Source organism: Doryrhamphus excisus, chromosome 21, assembly GCF_030265055.1.
Source record: "Doryrhamphus excisus isolate RoL2022-K1 chromosome 21, RoL_Dexc_1.0, whole genome shotgun sequence".
Classification (NCBI taxonomy): Eukaryota; Metazoa; Chordata; class Actinopteri; order Syngnathiformes; family Syngnathidae; genus Doryrhamphus; species Doryrhamphus excisus.
In genome coordinates, this window is record NC_080486.1 from 14,775,529 (window position 1) to 14,794,755 (window position 19,227).

At 45.6% G+C, this 19,227-nt stretch overlaps 1 protein-coding gene across 3 annotated transcripts in view; it reads right to left on the bottom strand.

The window, feature by feature from the left end:
* Positions 1–19,227, bottom strand: part of LOC131108925 (dipeptidyl aminopeptidase-like protein 6) — an 86,716-nt gene that overhangs the window by 66,980 nt on the left and 509 nt on the right. Inside the window, exons 2-3 of one of the 3 annotated variants that reach the window (XM_058060367.1) lie at positions 19,031–19,131; positions 18,820–18,966 (exon numbers count right to left, since the gene is read on the bottom strand). In XM_058060367.1, the coding sequence (XP_057916350.1) occupies positions 18,820–18,876 (57 nt within the window). In that variant the 5' untranslated portion in view covers positions 18,877–18,966; positions 19,031–19,131. Of the gene's footprint in view, positions 1–9,234; positions 9,540–18,819; positions 18,972–19,030; positions 19,132–19,227 lie in introns of those variants that run through there. The other 2 variants (XM_058060366.1, XM_058060369.1) reach the window with 2 other exon arrangements.

Genomic DNA, 19,227 nt, shown 5'->3' on the forward strand with positions numbered 1-19,227 from the left:
CAGATGGCCGGGATTTGCACCTTCATCCTTTTCATTCACCTGCTCAGCCCAAATATGGACATTAGAGGCGGAGCCACAAAAAAAAAGACAGGAACTTAACTCAGCCAATACTAACATGTAAGTCTATATTATGTCTTATTTTCCCTTATGTCAACTATACAGAGTAATAGGAGGGTAAAGGTGACTATAGGGGTGCTATTTCATGTCTACAGGGCTCTAATATAAATTTAGATGGTAATATTTAGAAGGTTGTTAAACAGTTTTTCTACGCCCCAAGTATAAATATTCCATTTATGAAGGTTGATATACGAGGGGTTAAAAAAAATTGGAATCATATGCAAATGATATGCTAATAGCTTTTAAAAAGGTGAGCTTTTAATTGCTTGAATGGAACAAAAGCACATGCATGTATCCCGACTCCCGATAGGACGGTGCCTTAGATCCCGTACTTTGGACGACGCTTCAAAGGCGCCGCCGTTTATCCCGCTAACAGGCCGCAGTAAACGGCGGTGAATATTTGATGGCACGTAACAATCACAGCAAATCCCAGCGAGCGGTGCCGATGACGAACGACGACGACGGGGCAGCACATCCTTTTCCATACCGCTTCCTCGTCTTTGAGTTAATCCGGCGCCGTACTCGGAATTGAATTTGTGTCCCGGCGACGCTTAATAAGTTGACATTCAGCGTGTGACTTGTGTGCTATTCAGATAAGCGATGGCGCCGCCGTGGAAACACTGGCGCTTCCACGCCAAACAGCCCCCATCGCTCATCATAAAAAGCCGCGTCTGGACGTCCCGCTGCTGTTCTATTTTACTGGGAGTGTTATTAATTGGGCCGAGACACGGCTCCGTGTGGGCGAACTCCACAAAGCAAAATGATGGAAAAAAGTCTTTGGGGAGCGCCATTGGAGATGAAGGACGGAGCGTGAATAAAAAGACGGAAGTTTGGACCGCAACTTTCTTCTCCCTCTTGGCTCCTTCATGGAGACTGGAAGCTTATATTCAAATATCACTTATGAAGAACTGCTTGGTCTTCCTCGGCGCAAAGGATACGTTTAGCTTGAGCTAAAATGATGAAGGCCTGCCTGGCTTCTACGCTTCGTACGCAATGGCGGTACTTTACTAGAAAGTGAAAGTGAAAACAGAAAAATACTTAGTACAAAGTGCTCTTTCAGCTTCACAGTCTTCACTTAACAGCTGTGGCTGTAGGCAACTTCCTGGCATAGTTTTCCACTCCACAAGACTGCATTTTTAGGATCCAGTAGCTTCATCTATCTCTGCATACGCTAAAATGTTAGTTACACTAACAAAAAAAACTGTAATTTTACAAAATAATTCAAATATTCAGAGAAAGTTAAAATATTAAAGATTATTTAAGATATTAAAATATTAATATATTAATATTAATATCATGAATATTAATATTAAAATATTAAAGAAAGAATGTTTAAAATAAACAAAATAAGTTCAATTGGTAATGTGTAAAAAGGAAATAATTTTACGGTCATAAAGATGATGTTTTCAGGAAGGAAGTGGAACTCGAGCTTTTTAGCGTTCTGTGTACGACAAAGCTGAGATGTCGTATTTTTCTTGAAATACACGTCTATAACTTTTTAGCAAGCATTCATTTATTCATTCAAGTACTGTGCAGCTTAATCCTCCCTATAGGCTGGAGCCTATCCCAGCTGACTTTCCACACATACGTAGACAACCAAGCATTCACACTCAAAGCGACCCTTGCCGTCATCATCCACCATGTGCCTGCCCCCCCCAGGACAGTAAACGCTGCATCCATAATACCATCCGTGTCAGGGGGCCCGTGGGTTAAAGGATTAGGAGTATTGTGCTAAAATATACTAAGGAGGCTGTGTGGGTGGGATTTCATTGTTACCCCACACAGAGCGCCTGATGTCCCCCACCTGTCCTCCAGACTTCCTCCCCAGAGATTAGAGGCGGGAGCGGCAACACAAGCCCGTCTTTACTACGTGCTGGACAAAGCGGCGGCGCGTCCCTTTTCCCTCCCTCTTTGTGAGCGCATGAGCAAGCCGGCGTGGTGGATATCGAGGCAGACACCTCCCTGCAAGATGAAAAGGAGCATTTCGGTGTGGCGGGGGCCCTGAAGGTAAACGTGGCGTGCCTTCCCAAGCAGCTCCTGGCTCGACGAAGGCCCGGCCTGGCGGAGCAGATATTTAGAAGGCATACGCTCCGTGTTTGTGAAGCCCTGACAAAGTCGTCCCAGTAGAGGCTACCGTGCTTTCCCTGACATTTATTTGCAACCGCACGGCGGGAAGCTGCAGCAAACATTTCATTTGCATCCTCTCCGCCGCCCTTATCGTGCTCTATTTGAACAAACGATTATGCGTCAGATAAACTCACAAGGTTCAAATGTCTCCAGGGCCTAGCGGGGTTGGGGGGGGTTACCGCGGCGGCTGCAGGCGTCTTCAGTGTTTGGCTAATATGGCGCACGACGCAATAAACAAGGCAAATATTTGCTGGAGGAGGATTGTCATGTTATGCCGCATCTGGGCGTGATGCTTCCATACATCTCGTTGGCTCCTGCGCCTTGCTCTCCATCACCTCGTGGCGGCTCTTTTCCCAACGCGTTCATGAAAGCGCAGGCTTGCGACGCGGGTGCCGCTGTAGCAAACATAAACAAGAGTTGCCGTGTTCGTCGCTATTCCAAATGCAAAATGTGAATGAGAAATGTTGGTCTCCACGGCATTACGCTGGTGTGGATTCCATCAGCGTGTTGATGTATTCCCCGTGGAGAAAGGGTGCCTCTCTCTTTTTACTCGAGGATTCCAAGAGAGATTAAAACTATTTCAGCAGAAAAGCATCTTAAACGAGAGGAGAGCGAGTGATGCTCGTCTCAATTAAAGAAAAGGTTAAGCGCTCGGGTGCTGACTTTTGAGGACTCTTTTGCAGACACGGATGAGGAAAAAGTCAACGCCTCCACAGTTCATTCACGTTACATTTCCTGTAGGCCAGGGGCATCCGGAGTACGGCCCGGGGGCGATTTACAGCCCGCGGTTTGTTTGTTTGTTTTTTTTTAATTGGCTCTCAGCACATTCTCAAAATATGAATAAACAAGAAAATGAAAAAGCAACAATGGAGGAAAAAAAGGGCAGTGATTTGACAGCCTGTTAATTGTGGTTGGTGGTCTGGGGGCTGCACGAGTGACACAGCAGGCAGCTGCGGTTCATAGAGTAGAAACATGAACGCTTAAGGAGCCCCAAGGTGAAGGTTGGATGGTAAACATATACTGCTATATTAGCTATACAAGCCATAGTAGCCATACAAGCAATACAAGCTACACATCCAAAGGAGATGTTAGCTATACAAGCCATACAAGCTATATTAGCTATACAAGCAATACAAGCTACACATCCAAAGGATACCATCTCCATAGTACTGCTGCCCCCCCCACCACATCATAATTCTTTATCATCCGTCCTTGTAATTATCAGCCAGCAAAATATCTTGTGTCCTCAAACGCAGAGAAGCCCGGCTCACGAGTACATTAGCTTTACATTAGCAGCCATCATTATAGAGGGGACATCATCATCATCATCATCATCATCTTCTCCACAAGCAATTTGTGCCGGGACAACAGCAGCGCTGCAGTCCCACAGCGGAGCAATGAGCCACGGCAAACCTGATTAGGTCCTCGCCGTAATGGATGGCTCCTCCCGGACACACTTTGGAGATGAATAACTCGTCCCGAAAAAGATGGGGGGAGAGGCGGGGGCGGGGGCAGAGGGGGCGGCCATCGGAGCGGGCTTCATCTCGGAAAGAGGAAGAGGAAGGTGACCCTTTGCTGAGTGGGAGTGTCTGACTTCGCTAAGAATCATCACAAATGCCATTACGACATTCATAAGCAGCCTTTATCTAGCTCTGTATGCGCTGTAAAGAGTTGCTGCATTCAGAGTGTTCGGAGTAGTCAGCATCCAGTGGCTTCCCAAGCTCCATCTACCTGACATTATTTTCTGGCGGATGCGAGGGGGGGTGAACTTTAAACCCACCGGGGGAGCCGACAGTCAGGTTCGCCTGCCTGATGTTTGATTAAGAGGCGCATTGACCTTTCCAAGGTGTGGGTGGTTGCGAGGGAGGGGGGGGTGCGGGGGGAGGATGCACTCTCACCTGACAGCCTCCCCACTTAAAGCCTCTCAATATGTCCAAAATCTATCAATCTGTGCGGCTTTTCTCGCTCGTTTGCCGCCGGAAAAAATTGAAATGTCACAGCGGATGAGAAGATGTCATTGGAGGGAAAGTGTTGGAAAGTAAAAAGAGGGGGGTTTGATGGGGGGGGGGGCTGGTGATGTGAGATGAAAGGATCAGAGATGACTACGAGATGCGGAGCATCTGTCTGCAGGAACGCCAATGGCGGCACCGCTTCACTCTTATTGGGAATTACAGCACTGAGGTGAGGCTCAACATTCCTGCAGAAGGAACTTGCGTGCCTTCACACGTACGATGACCCCTGGGGTCCGCTACATCAAGGACGTTTTTTTAAATGACAAAAAATATATACAAGTGTAAAATTACTACATTCACCCACAAATTAGGTTAAAAAAGTGAAAATCATTTAAGGCGCTTGCCTCCAAACTACTGACACCTAGTGACCTATGAGGAGTACTACATTCAAATTTGAGTCTTCTAAATTGCCCGTATTTGTGTTTTAGTTCATTTAGCCTTTTCTATACCAACACATAAGTTAGCACCCTAGCAACTTGTAGGCCGACATTATTGCATATTGTCGCTTCTGCATGAATATTGTGAATAACAATGTCAGCAATTGTTGGGGTCAAACGAGGACAATGTCCATACAAGCAGATTTGTCCTGACGTCGGACTTCCCACCCTGCAGTAGCTTTGCTTCATTTACATAAGAGCCCAGAAGAAGCTGTTGAAATAACAATAATTCTAGCGCTGCCACTTTAAATCATCTGTGCACCAGAATAAATAAAGCTCTCAGCCAGCCCAGTGAGCAGATTGGACCGCCGGTACCGTGGTTCTGCCATGGAAGTGTGCCAGTGAGCATCTGCCCGATCAGCGGGGACCGGCGAAGGGGCCCAAGGTTGCTGCTGTCATCCATTAATTCAGCTTCACTGAGGCGCCGGCGTGACGCGGTACGAGAGTATGAGACAGCAGCTACCGGATAGCAGGACTGCGCCACTTTTGGGGACAGAGGACAGAGAATGGACACTTGCCTTGAATGTCAGGATGCGTTACGTCTTTGAGCATTTTCCCTGACTGCTCAGCGTATATCATACCATGAACCTTGGTGGACGTCTGATGGTGTCATGATTCATGAAGCAAGGCTGCACAATCACATTTCAGGGTGGAGGAACCAGCCAGAACTTTGAAAGGCCAAGCAGCAAACTACGGAGAAGAATAAAGTATTCATTTTAGCTTCGTCTCTCTCTGCATGCGCTTTAAAATGTTGCTACTATAAACGGGTTTACTTACCTCTACATGCACACTTTTTTCTACCGGAAGCGATGGGTGTGAACTGTAAAATCACAACATCCGGCGGCTTTATCCGACTCTGCATGCACTGTAAAATGTCATTCCCGGCATTATTTACCTCTGCATTCGCACATCTAACACCATTTGTTGCGTGATGTGATGGCCGAGAACTATAAAACCACCAGCCCAGCTGGCTGTGGTCAACATCCAGCAGCTTTATCTACCTCTACACGCACTTTAAAAAGTTGCAATTCGGTTGTTGGTGTGAAAGTCATGTGCATGTAAAACTTTGGGGACAAAATAATACAAACGGTCAATTTTGACATGATTAAATTGGTACTTTTTCATAACCTTTTTTCTGTACTTTCTAAAAAAAGGACAAGAGTTATGTATTTTTTGGTTTTCAGGGGGGCCCCAGTACTCTGGTCTCGACTTTGGTTTGTTTAAAGGCGGTAAACGAGCTGGGCCTGAATAAATGGTGCTTTCTTTCTGCTGGTGGTAGTGACATCCATTAGGCCCCTGTGATAGCGGTGACTTCACCAAAGATTTCTACTTTATACCTGATCTCCCTTTGGCGCTAAATGCTTTTTTATTGTCTTTCAGGACCATTCCGTCTGGTAACGAGCCGCATTGCAGCCTGCGTGCCTGTTAAGTTTAAAAAAAAAGCATGTCTGCGCGTAGCAAAAATTGCGCCCTTTGAACCGTGCACCGTGAAAACGGCCACAAGGCTTCCACGAAACCGCCAATTAATTCAAATGAATGGCCCGCATCTATAGAATAATGAAAAATAGATCACCGAGCGAGGACGCACAAATTGTTCATTCAGCAGCGCACGGAACATTCTGAGCGCTTTGTGTTGGGGGAACGCCTGCAACAACAGGTGCTTCTTCATTCCGGTCCGCTCTAATGATCTCATTAGACGGCCACAGCAACAGAGGGGAAGGAAGTGCTTGTGGCGCTTTTAGAGCACCAGCGGGAGCGCCACGGATCCAGGACGGATGGACGCATGGACGGAGAGTCCAAACACACCAGCTGCTTACGTCCGAGATGGAAGCTAATTGAATTCTCACGCCGCTCCCGGGAGACCAGACGACAAGACATCAAGTACATCATTACCCAGAATGCTGGATGGCTTCCTGTGCATGTCCAGAGGCGGTACAAAGTCATGGACGACACGACAACGATGCTAACCTGGATGCTATGATGGACGAACACCAGAAGCGTCTCTTTCTATTCAAACAAAGTCAGTCTCCATGGTCACCGGATGACTGGTCTACAAACTACCAGTGGTTTCTAATTAGCACTGGTCACATGGGCATTAATAGCTGTGGCTGTAGGCAACCCCCGATAGTACCCAGTATCTGTGGCCGTAGACGTTTGAAGAACCATGACAGACATAATTAGTGCTTCCATTACCACCGCCAGGAAACCATTCCACCTTTGAAGTTAGCGCACCATTCAAGGAAAGGACGCTGGATTAGCAGTAAGGCAGCGGTGGTCTTCCACCCCTCTTATCTAATCTGCAGGAATAATCTCATCCTTGTGTCTGTGGAGTAGACGGTGGGCGGGCGCGGGGTTCAAACAAATTCAGACATAAAGAAACCCTCCCTGGTCCTGCTTCCCCTGATAGCATCTTGGCTGTCGTTACCTTGGCGGGCTTCTCACTATCAGACAGCGGCACAACACCTCGGGGGTGTTTTGGCTCTCATTTTCAAGTCCTGGCTCGCTAACAGAACACCCCCCACCCCCCGCCCACCCCCAACAGACGCAAACCGCATCTCAACACGTCGTCTGCAGGCCAGCCTCAACGCTCAATGCGCATCCCTGCAATGTTGTTGTTCCAAGACTCCCCGCTGAGCCGCCACACTCTGTCTCTGTCCCACGAGGACGCATGCAAGGAGTGGGGCGGGGGATGGTGGGTGGCTCGCTGTGTAATAAATCTGTCACAATCAAACATCGGGCTGTGATGCGTCGCGGCTGCATCTTAAATCTCCAGAGGTCAGGCATCCTTCGCCGCCGAGGGAGGCTGTGAATCAAGCAAGTAATCTCCCGAGTGTGACGCGCGTGCAAATACATCAATAACGTGACGGAAAACAATACATGACATGCAAAGTCCTACAAGAAGCCCCCCCCCTCAGCAGTGTGCCTCCAGGCAACGCTTACTGGACTCAACTAACAGGCCGGACGTCACTCGCGGGGCCAACGTGGACCACCACATGTCAAGAGTCCATTTAGAAATTAAAGCCATTACGCCGCTGCAGGTGCATTTCCTCCCCAGGCTAAAATGCTTCTCAAGGCCCTTTTTGATTTTCCCTCTGAGGAAATGCACAACAATCCCGTTTTTGTTTTTTTAAAGTACAACAATGTGTCACTTCATGAGACGGATTAGGAAATGAAAAACACAACACTTGGCTGGAGTAGCTTTGCATTCATTGTCTTTGTTTATAGCAAAAGGCATTAAAACAATGGTGATAAACACCCCCACTTTACTTTGTATGAGTCGGGAGCCAAAAGGCAAAAAGAAATAAATCTAATTGAAGCGCTAACTCAACTCACTCCATTCACGTTCCACTGTTGGTGGTTCCTAATGCAGTGCTTATTACTGTGAAAACTGCAATATTTACTTTCCCACACTAAACTACACTACCAAACTATTAGAAAAAAACTCAAAATTTACATTTTTTGCATGTGCATTTTTCCCAAATCTGAGAGCAAAAGGGACCAACCAAGCAAAGCAAATTGATGCACAAACTTGGCTAGAAGGGGGAACCTCACTCCATTCACCTTCAACAAGACAACGTTGTGGTTTTGTCACTCATTAAAATTATGACTTTCTTCTATACAAAACTAAAAAAAGTTTCTCCTGATATAATTTTTTCCTAAAGTTAAACAAAAGGGATAAATCAATCAAATCTAAGTGATGCGCTAACTTTGCTACAAGGGGGAACCTCACTCCAATCACAATCTTGGTGGTGGAATATTTACAACAAACTGCCTTTTTCGTGCATTTATATTACAGTTTTAAAATGCCATAATATTATGGAAAAATGTTTAAGGCACAGTTTTTACATTATAATACAATTTTCCCTTAAAAAATAGTTTCTATTGTTATACATATTTTAAAAATGATACTGACAAACTTCATTTTATGACTCTCCCTTTTGCAGCAGCCCGTCTAGGCAGCAAACTTGTCGGGCCTGATTTAATGGCGCCCTCTATTGGTGGCTCCCAATGAGTGACAGCCATTCATATTTTCAGACAAAAACTGGATCAATTAAAGAACACTGTGAAGCATGGCACATCTAAACATCATACCCATCTAGCGCAGCTTAGTCAGCTATAAAGACGTCAAATCACATCAGTCCAGCAAAAAAGTTGTTCTGATGGAGGAAAAGACCACCAGGCAAGAAATCCAATAAGAAAGCATAATATTCCCCAAATGAAAGATTCAAAGACGCTAGCCGTCATATATGGGAGAGATTTGCTAGGAATTGTCCACACGATCGTCCATGCAGCTGGAAGGCATCATAAAAAAGGTGCAGCACTAAATTATTCACCAGTAGCAAAAGGTTACTTTGGCGACCATAAAAGAGGACCAAACTTTCTTTAAGTGGGATTTACGATCCTACAGAAAAGGGAAAAAGGGCGTGAACGTCCAGCATTCCCGATCCCAGGATGCTCACAAAACACAAGAGATGTCCAAAAGAAGCGCTACAAAGATTCCTCCACGCAGATGCTCACACAAAAAGCCCAAGCATCCTTACCAGCACGTTGCCTTGCATCTTGGCCGTCTCGATCAGACTCCTCTCCTTCATGGTGGCACTTTAGCGGCGCCGCTCTGCTCTGCGTGGAGGCTTCGGTCGTGGAGGAGCAGCGGAACGACGATGCTGGCTCAAGCGTGCCTTTCCCTGACGCGCTGTTTGTACATGGGGAGGGCTGGGGGGGAGGCGGGGGTTGCATGTGCAGCCGCGCGGCGCTCCCCCCGTGCATACAAAGCAGCGTGGTCACGGAGGAAGATGAAGTGTGATTTATAGAGACGGCGCACCGCTGGCTCGGCTTTTGGGCCAATAAAGACAGACCGACTGATCAGAAATCAAGACCAAGACTTTCACAGAATTCCAAACACTGACCTATCGTGTCCATGAAATATTCATCCCCGCAGGAACTGGGACTGCTGAGGGAGGAAGACAAAATGTCACAGAAAGACGGCATCACAGCATATCATAACAAATCAGACAAAAACAGGTACCCCAAAGCAGCCTAGCCGAGTGAGCCGCGTAGCAATGACATCGCAGCGATCTGATTGGATGCTTCAGAAGTCCTGTGATCCTTTAAGGTCCATTAGATCCCAGCCAAAAAGTGTTAGAAATGAGAAGACCAAGGTCAAGGACAAGGACAATAGTCCAACACAACTAGTCTAGCTGCTCCACTGAATGCCTCTCAAACAGTAGACCATAAGAACACATAACCCCTGGCATTACCTGTGGCTGGAGGCAACCTCCTGATGTTTTTTTAATAATTAACGCCACAAGATGGCAGCTTTATCCACCTCTGCATGCGCTTTAAAAAAGGTTGCTACTCAGCTGCTGGTATAAAACTTTACGCGTTACAATAAACTCACCAGCGCCATTGATGCCGTCATTACAACATTGGTTCTATTGCTGCTGTGTTGTTGAAAACCCTTAACGGAACATGTGGTCCACCAGATGGCAGTAGCTTCATTGGGCATCCATCCGTGTTGCCCACGTCTTATTCCAACATTGGTTGTGTTGCTGCAGGGCTGTATAATACACTTGCTAATAAAAGTGGTCAAAGAGCACTAAATTTCCACTTTCTCATGCACTCCAAATCATGATTCAAGTTTAATACTAACTTCTAATACTAAACGTGGCTGCTTCCACTTAACGTGTTTTAGGTAAATAAAGGCTCCAACTATAATTGCATCCATGACAGTGGGTGGCGTGTTTTATTTTCAATGATTTGTATTTGTACTTTTACTGCGTGGAAAGCTTCCCTGCTGTAGCGGATACTCAAAAGGGAAAGAAAGTATGCTAAAATCATCATAAACTTTAGCGAGCCGCCTCCTCCAGCCAACTTAATAGAGCCATCCGTCAACTTTAATGCTTGTTAGCATTACGCGGCCACCGGGTTTCATCACTTAACGGTCTGTTGATGCCACGCTTGGACTTGGAACGTAAATGTTGACCGGGCCGGGACTGACGCGGCGTTGACTGCACCAAATTCCTCTCCGTTAGCGTGTCTTATTACATGCATCATCTTTTTTCATTAGCCGTCTCCCTGCGACCGAGCACGGTCGCTCAGATGTTTTCATTTCTCACGCGTGCATGGCGCCAATAATGGCAAGCTCCATCAAATTTATATTAGATTGCGTTAATTGGACACGTGTTCCAACTGCTGCCTGTGCTTGTAATGTCATTAATAATGACCGCCATGATTCCGCGTCCAGGAGTCGCCCCCGATGTCTTCTTGGAGTAAATTTGATCAAAGTCAACTTTACATTGACTTTTTGGGATGTGGCGTAGGTTAAAGCCGCCAATCCCGTCCAAGTTCCTGACAAACGCCTGCTGTTCCAGCCAACTGTTCCATTCAAATTCACACGCGGACCACCACGGGGCGGAGAAAGTTGGGAAATAATTACAGTCGCCGCCTTGGAAATAACATCCCGAGATGTCATTTTGGCCTTCCAAGTGCATCCAGAGTTCATTCAGGTTTTAATGAACAAAAGCAGCAAATAAAGTGACATTTTATTATCTCCCCGACTCGGCATGGGGTAGCCGTGCTGCTAATAGACCCCCCGCGTGGCGGCTGCACGATTAACGCGCGCCTTACGTGCACAAGCGGACGTTTTTTCCTGCTCCGGGATTCATTAGCGACGGTAACGATCTGTCCCTGTGACAGCTCGGGGCGGGCAAGGTCAGCCCAAAGCTCTTATCCAAATTAAGGAGACGTGCGCCTTGAAAAGTTGCTTTTCTATTGCATTAGAAAAGTACGAGACGATGCAAGCTAGCGTGTATTGAACTTAACATGATGTGAATTATTAACACTTGCTTTCATGTCTTAATTACACATTGTGTGCCTTTGCTCCTGTTCTTCCTCGGGCTGTCATTGAAGCAGCGTGACACGTGGCAGGATGTAGTGTAGCGTAATTAAGGGCATAATGAAAGCATCGATTTGTCCCTCTGTGAAGAAGAAGAAGAAGAGGAAGAAAAAGAAGGAGGAGGTGGACTCGGTGGATTTTTGTATTGTGTCGGATGATTGCATCACCTCACGCTGCTCGCTCCGGTGGGAACTGGGACGCACTCCGGTTCTAAGGCAGACCACATACCAGGATGAACACAATGGAAAAGTTTGTGCGTTCAAAGTTCAAAATAGTAGCAAACCTTAGCTTTTCCTTGTATGGTCGTCCCTTTGGACACGAGTATCTACAGCCATCCCTCGTTTAGCGCTGTATATTGGTTCCTTCCGTGAAGTAGGGGTCCTTATTAGAAATGGAAATAATGGAATATTTTCATAGTTGGACACTATTAGAGCACTAGATGTGAAATAGCACCCCTATAGTGACCTTTCCACCCTTATTAGCCAACATGGTAGACATAATTATGGTGAAATAAGCCACACATGCTAGCATTGCAAAATGACAAGATCATGGTATTTTATTTGGTACAAACTTAAAAGTGCTTATGACTGGTAAGGAGGACTTATGATTAGACTTGGCATTAAAAACTTGAGACTTGCAAAACAGACTCTCAGCACGCAAGAAAAAGAAAGTTCTGGACCACACCCCACACCCGTCCAGCCTCTTTCAATACCAAGCAGATGCGACGGATCCCACTGGCTCCCACACGGGCAAATCACAGCCTCAAAGCGGCGCTCCGCGGTGTTGACGAGGGCTTTTTAACAGCGCCCTTTGCATGTAAGGCACAGATAACAAGTTCAGCTGCTATCTGCCTGCTGTCAGCAGTCCAGCTGGAGTGGGAGGCGCTGGATGCCCCCGCCAGCTCGTTGTTTTGACACCGTTATTCACAGTAATTAATACCACTCCCTGGCTAAATGGGATTTCTTAGCGAGATGCGCCGTCTTCGCTTCTCGTCTCCGGCGCGGCACCATCACAGCTTTTAATGCAGCGTCTAAATTCAGACTTTGAGGGTTATTGATTTATGGAGCGGGGAGGGAGGGCAGCGGCGCCGTCGTCTCAAGACCGCTAACAACGGGGCGAGGTGTTTAAATGGACACGTTTCAACTACAAACAAAACGGCGGCAGCTGGCCCTTTTATGCCATCTTTCTTTTATTCTCATAATGTGAATCAATAATGTGTGTGTGTTGTTTTAACACTGACCTTGGAGGTCGCTCCAACTTTTCCTCGGCCATGAAATACAACATTGTTCTAATACATTTCAACCCTCATTACAGTTGGAGTGCAGTCTTTGACGGCGTGGGTATTTATTAGCTAATCTTTTGCAGCAACAGAACCAATGTTGTAATAGTAGTGATGAAAGAAGTGATGATACAACTCCACAATAGAAGAGAACAAGTCCGGTGCCGCTTTAAGCTGTAAAAACGGCCACAAGGTGGCAGAAATACGTTCTAGAGGCATTTTCCTTTTTTGTTGGGAACCGATTTTTGCTCAAACTGATGAAAGATGAGTCTCATCATCATTCAAATGGTCAAAATAGCTGAGGGGTACCGAGGAGGATGTGTTTTGAAAAATGGCTGAGACCAAATGAGTTGATAGCGCTGATCGGTTGATGGTAAACCAACAGTATGGCAACATTTTAAGGCGCACATAGAGCTAGAAACCGGCTTTTTGACAACGGTTTTATCACCTAATGAGAGATTAGCCTTGGTAGACAGCGCACCCGGCGACTATAGGACATTCTACTTCATCAAATAGACGCATTTAGGTTACAGAAAAAGCCTCGGTGAGTAGGGGATTTCAATCAAAAACAGCAAATGTCTCACAATTCACCCGGATTCTTGCATGATAGCATCATTTCCAAGCTAATGCAATTCCTTGTCACGCTGTCACACGTTCTCTACAAGCCCGCCGACATCATTCCTCATCAGAGGAATCAGCGACATCAAGACTCCCTCTTGCCGCCGTCCTCTCCGGAACGTTCGCCCGCTTTGAAATCGCTCACGTTCAGATGTGGCTGACGTTCCATTTCCAGGCCCGTGCAATGCGGATATCTTCTGCGCATGTGGGGAAGATTAACTATGTGGGAATATTCTTTGGAGTCTGATAGCGAAGTGGTGGGGGGGGGGGGGGGGGGGAGTCATATCGCGTCGCCCAAGGTGGCTTTTGGGGGCGACAGCGTGGCCATCAATCAGCTTGTAAAGTCGCTGGCGACATGCAAATTAGCGGAGCGTCACATGAGCGGACGCTGCGGGAAAACGGCTGAATGTGGATTTCATGAAAAAGATGAATTTGTTGATATACACAGCGATGGTTTAACAGTTACACTTACCCACATCACATTCACACTTGCATAACTCAACATTCTCCGAAAAGGAGTAGGAAGAAGCAGAGCTGATTTAAATCACACTGTGGTTTACCTTTGAGATAGCATCATCAAGTAGAACGCCACCGCTGGTCCAAGGCATGACTGGCGGTAATGACACATGACCATACATGATATTAACTTAACACACAAAAAAGGGTTCTCCTCCCATTGCATGTGGAAGTGGTAAAGTTTTGGCTTTTTTAGTTTAGAAAAAACTATATTAGAGGCCAACTGGTTAGCTTCCCAGCTCGCTAGCTAGCTAGCCATCTCGAGTCCCTGCAGCATAAGAGTTGAGCAAACATAGAAAAATAGGTGTAAAGGTGATTATAGGGGTGCTATTTCATGTCTACATGGCTCTAATAAAAGTATAAGTGTTAGATACGCATGATGAAGTCCTAGAATAATACAGGCGTCTACTTTTGTCCAACTGTGGTGTTTGACATGATATCGGTAGTGCTTTATTAACGTATGCAACGCCAATCACACATTACAATTTAAAAAACTTTTAAATAGTCAAACTAGTGTGTCTAGTTGTTGTCATGACATCCCATAATAATAATAAGGTGATTGGCAGCAAGGGAATCAATTCAGCAATCAATATCAATAACCACCACTAAATAGCAGAGATGACTGCTTCAGGGTCAATAAGGACGCGTTCCTTTTAGGGTAAGATTACTTACAGAGTAAGTGTCAGAGTGTCTATGCACGGAATAAACTCCATTTTGGCTGGAGGGAGGGGCTTTGTCAGAGTTCAAAGGTCAGATTGGAGCTCAACAAGTCATATTTGTTTTGGAAACAACAGCTCTCGGGTCTTCGGGGTGTTATGGATCTGCTGCACGTCAGAGCGAGGTCTCTATTGATTTGCAGGCAGCCAAGTTCAACCCGAGAGAAGACCGATGGGAAGTCACGTGACCAAACAACAGCCTCATTCTAAATTCAAGAAAGTATAATAGCAAAGGCTGTTATTTGCGGTGAAAAGCTAATCATGTATTTTTTTTCCCCCCGCCGCCATCTCCGTCTTTGGATTTTCACACTCGATAAAAATGAATAATTCCGTGTGAGCAGTAAAAAGTTTATTTGCGAGTCTATACGTTTTACGGTGCTATAAATATTGCAGATGGAGCTGTTTTTCCTGCAGCCTGGGAACACAAAACAAAAAATATCTAATAATATGGCATGAATAAATACATCCAAGAGGAGGGATGACTATTTATGTTGGAGTATCTGACCACGGAACATCAGCACTTCTGGCTGGGCTTATAAATAAGGTATATAAATACATACGCCTGCCTATGGATGGAATGATATGGTTCCAAATATGCTTCATAGGAGTATTAACATACTAACATCGGGTAGTTACATTTGCACAATTCAAAAGAAGCATGTCTAATTCACTTGCATCATATCTTTGACAGGATGACACTTATAAAAATATCCAAAACAGCAAATTCTGTAACAGCAAACATCAATAATTGTAATTAAATTAATAGAACATATATTAATAAAATATAATTATACTACAGGACATATACAAGTAATAAGAGAATTCTGACATGTTTCCTATGCAGCTTCCAGCCACCAGGGGGCACAACTGCATGGTATCCAAGGATTGCTATGATGTGTTGTGATGTAATAAACCAGCAACATAATCCTCTACTTATGTCCTCCTCTCGAAGCAAAGCGACCATGCTCTCTCCTGCCTCACCGTGTTGACGTGGGCCAAAACCAGAGTGTCTTATGAGCCAAGGATGGCCCCGAGCGCGGATATGGGCGGCCTGATGGAGATAAAATTTCACCCTAGACTGTGGGGAGGAAATCAATAATCATTTCCATAAACTCCTGTGAGGGTGCTGAAGTGATAACCGTGCATTATAATGTCCCGCAATGTAATGAGCGGGGAGGGGGGGTGTGGATCAATACTTGGCACATTTGTAGGCGGGGGGTAATTAAGAAGTCTGCCCTACCACCCAAATACCTTTGAGCGCCTTGAAATATCCATTTAGGACTTCAGCTCTTGGAATAATGCCTGGCTTATTTGCATTATTTTTATATTATCATCATGATGTAAAAGCATCTACCCAGACAAAAAGGTGCAGATTTTTAATACAGGAAAAGGAAGGAAATGTTGCACGGCGAACCTTTGGGTCCCATTTGGATTTGCTTTGCAAACGCTGGAAGAAGTGTGAAGTTATTAGGACTTAGCAAGAACACCCAGGACTCGGGAGGTGTCATCGGGACTTGGGAGGTGTCGTCACCACAAGCAGACAATAAAAGGAACACAAAGAATGAAGAAGATGATTATAATTATGATGAATAGTACATGACTTCCAGAAAGACTACCTTACTTTACAACTATTTATAGTGAAACACTGACACCTAGTGGCCAAGTCATGTAAGCCCAGGAGAGCGTGTGCTGCACATCATCAAAACAAATGAATGCTTTCATCATTTGTCACCACAATAATCTATAAAATGAAGAACAACAAGGCGGAGAGTATACAGTACAGACGCAACTATTAAAAGGCTGGTGGTGTTTAATAATACAAATTGGACTCGTCATTCAACATATGAAACAAAGCCACAAAGGGAGAGAAAGCTGAATATGTCGGGAGGTTAAAAAGGGAAACTCGGTGCTTAGAAGTCTGCTCACATTGCAACTTGCACGTCCTGAAATGACTTCATTTTCCCACCCAGCCCCGAAATCTCTTGCATCAATCTACTGGAATATCACAAATGTATGCACACAATGCATGGGACGCACTAAGTCAAATAATCAATCAATTAGCCAGCAGGATGTCAATGATTGATCACTTTGGACACACTGTATGCTTCCAACAGTTACAGCATATTTAGTATTGTTTGCCCAAGTTCATCATCAGTGATCTCACAAATGCACAAAAAGTCGTACATAAATAAATAAAATCCTGTAGATGTAATAGCAGGGGAGCAAATCCATATTTTATTCCTTTTTCCAACACTTTTCTCTTTATAGCGTACAGAAAAACAGACTTGTGCTGGTGTCGCGTTGGAGATAAGGCGCCCATCTCTGATAAGAAGGTCGCACATGACATCGCTGCGTTACAGATAAAGAAAATCATTTTGTTCTCCTTTAAAGCAACACCGGAACCATCTAATCTCCCCCCGTCTCCATTTAGACGCTCAGCACTGGGAGCCCGGCTGCATGGAGCGGCCCATCGCGGGGAGCCAATCACAAGTCGGCCATTAAAAGTCCAAAAGCGAGAAACAAACGTCCCCACGGACCTAGCGGGCTGTCAGCGCTGCCGTAAATAGAAAAACTCCACCGAGACACGACTCATCAAAGCGTCGTCAAGCTTTCAGCGGCTCCGAATCGGCACCACCGGCGGGCACGATTGAAAGGTTCTGCCTGGAGGCGGCTTGGGCCCGCTTGCATCTCATCTCCTGACGGAGCACGCAGGCCGGGATGAAAGTGGCCGCAATTAGAACACACACTTCACAGGTAGGAAGCAAACAGAGACACGCACGCTAGCACGGACGCTGGGCATCAAAACAGGAAATGCAATTAACCTCCCAGGAAGTCTCAGTCAGAGCATTAGCAGCTGTTTGGTTGCAGAAAAGGAGCAAATCACACAGACATCAAGGCTGCAGATCCCCCTCTACATTCTCCTTCAATTTCAGATCAACATTGGCAATAAAAGTGACAGATGTAATTATTACGTTAGTTTCAGCTCGAGAACCCCACCCTTTTCTCTTCAATTGCCATTGTTTACTCGTGAAATTCCACATTTAAGCCCTAAAGTACAGCAACCCACAGTTAGGCTAGCACCGTATGGCTAGCAGGCGAGAGAAGGCGGTCACATGATCTCTTGCCTGTTATTCCACTAACCAACCAACCATCATCAACCTGCCAGGTGTCCAGGCTGGTGCTTCTGTAGCAACAATGGGGCGTTCAAGGACCGCTGAACATTATCAGTGAAGCGCAATGACAAATGGACTTCCTAATAGGGCTCCATGTATGCTTTACATTTGAACAGGATTATGGCGTACTTGGAATCATTACCCACTTACTGGACGCTGAAGATGTGTTTTTACTACTTTTGGGGGTCTACCATAAACATTTATTGAGCTGTACTGTTCGGACTTAACCAAACGTCAACAAAATGGAGGGCAGTGAAGCATCCAGGTGCATTCAAGGGTCAAACCGTATGTCGAGTACAACAACTATCATACATGTTGGCAGGTGTGCACTAATATTCAAAGTCCTGGCTTTTATTAAGACGGCAGTCAGTTGGGAGCAACGCAGCTGACGTTCATTTGCGCTGATTGGAAGACGCCATTACTTTCTAAAAACACCTTTTCTACTTTTCTTCATGTCTTCCACATGACTTTATTACATCATTTACGGACATGTTTGCATTACGTGTCAATACGGACACTGAGAAATACATTTATCGTAAGATTCTAGCATAAGCGCTTCAAAAGTAGGGACTGGTGCAAATCCTGGTACGGCACCACCAACTAGTAATGAGCTGCAACGTCAGCAAACTTAACACCACGAAGCAAAAACACTAAATAATAGTAATAATAATACAAAAAATAAATAAGACAACCGAAAACCTAATCGTATCGACGAACATTGCCACGACCGTGTATATCCACTACCGTTTGTATCGACCTGCCCACGCCAATTAAAAAGCTCCCAGTGCAGGTGTGGCTTTTTTTCGCCCAGCGGCGAGCAAAGCTTAAAAAGTACCTCCAACTGTATCCAAGTACCACATAACACAAGTACAACAATGAAACTATATAAAATACACGTCGGTGCTTCAAATTCCCATCACTGCTCCTACCTTCCCTGCTTTGGAACACCTCCTGTAAGCGTTGGTGGCCCCTGCTGTTTGGTTCATGGCGACAACTTCCGACCCCGGAACGCCTCGAAGTTGGCGGTGACAAGACAGCTGCTGATGGCTCGTCTTCCGCTGGATCCACAAGACGTCCTGTGCTGATAGAACAACTTCTGGTGAGAAGAAACGTCGCCGTTCGCCGAGCAAACAGACTCACCGCAGCGCGCCTCGGTGTGAGCGTTGAACCGTCTTGTGGTGCTGTGGGGGCGATCCCGATGTCGATAGTAGCGATACCGAGGCTAGGATATCAGCGCCACACTGGGAAAAAAAAGATTTTTTGGCCCTGTAATTATTACCTCACATATTAATTTAAATATTCCAATGATTTGTTATTTAACTACTTTTACTCTAAAA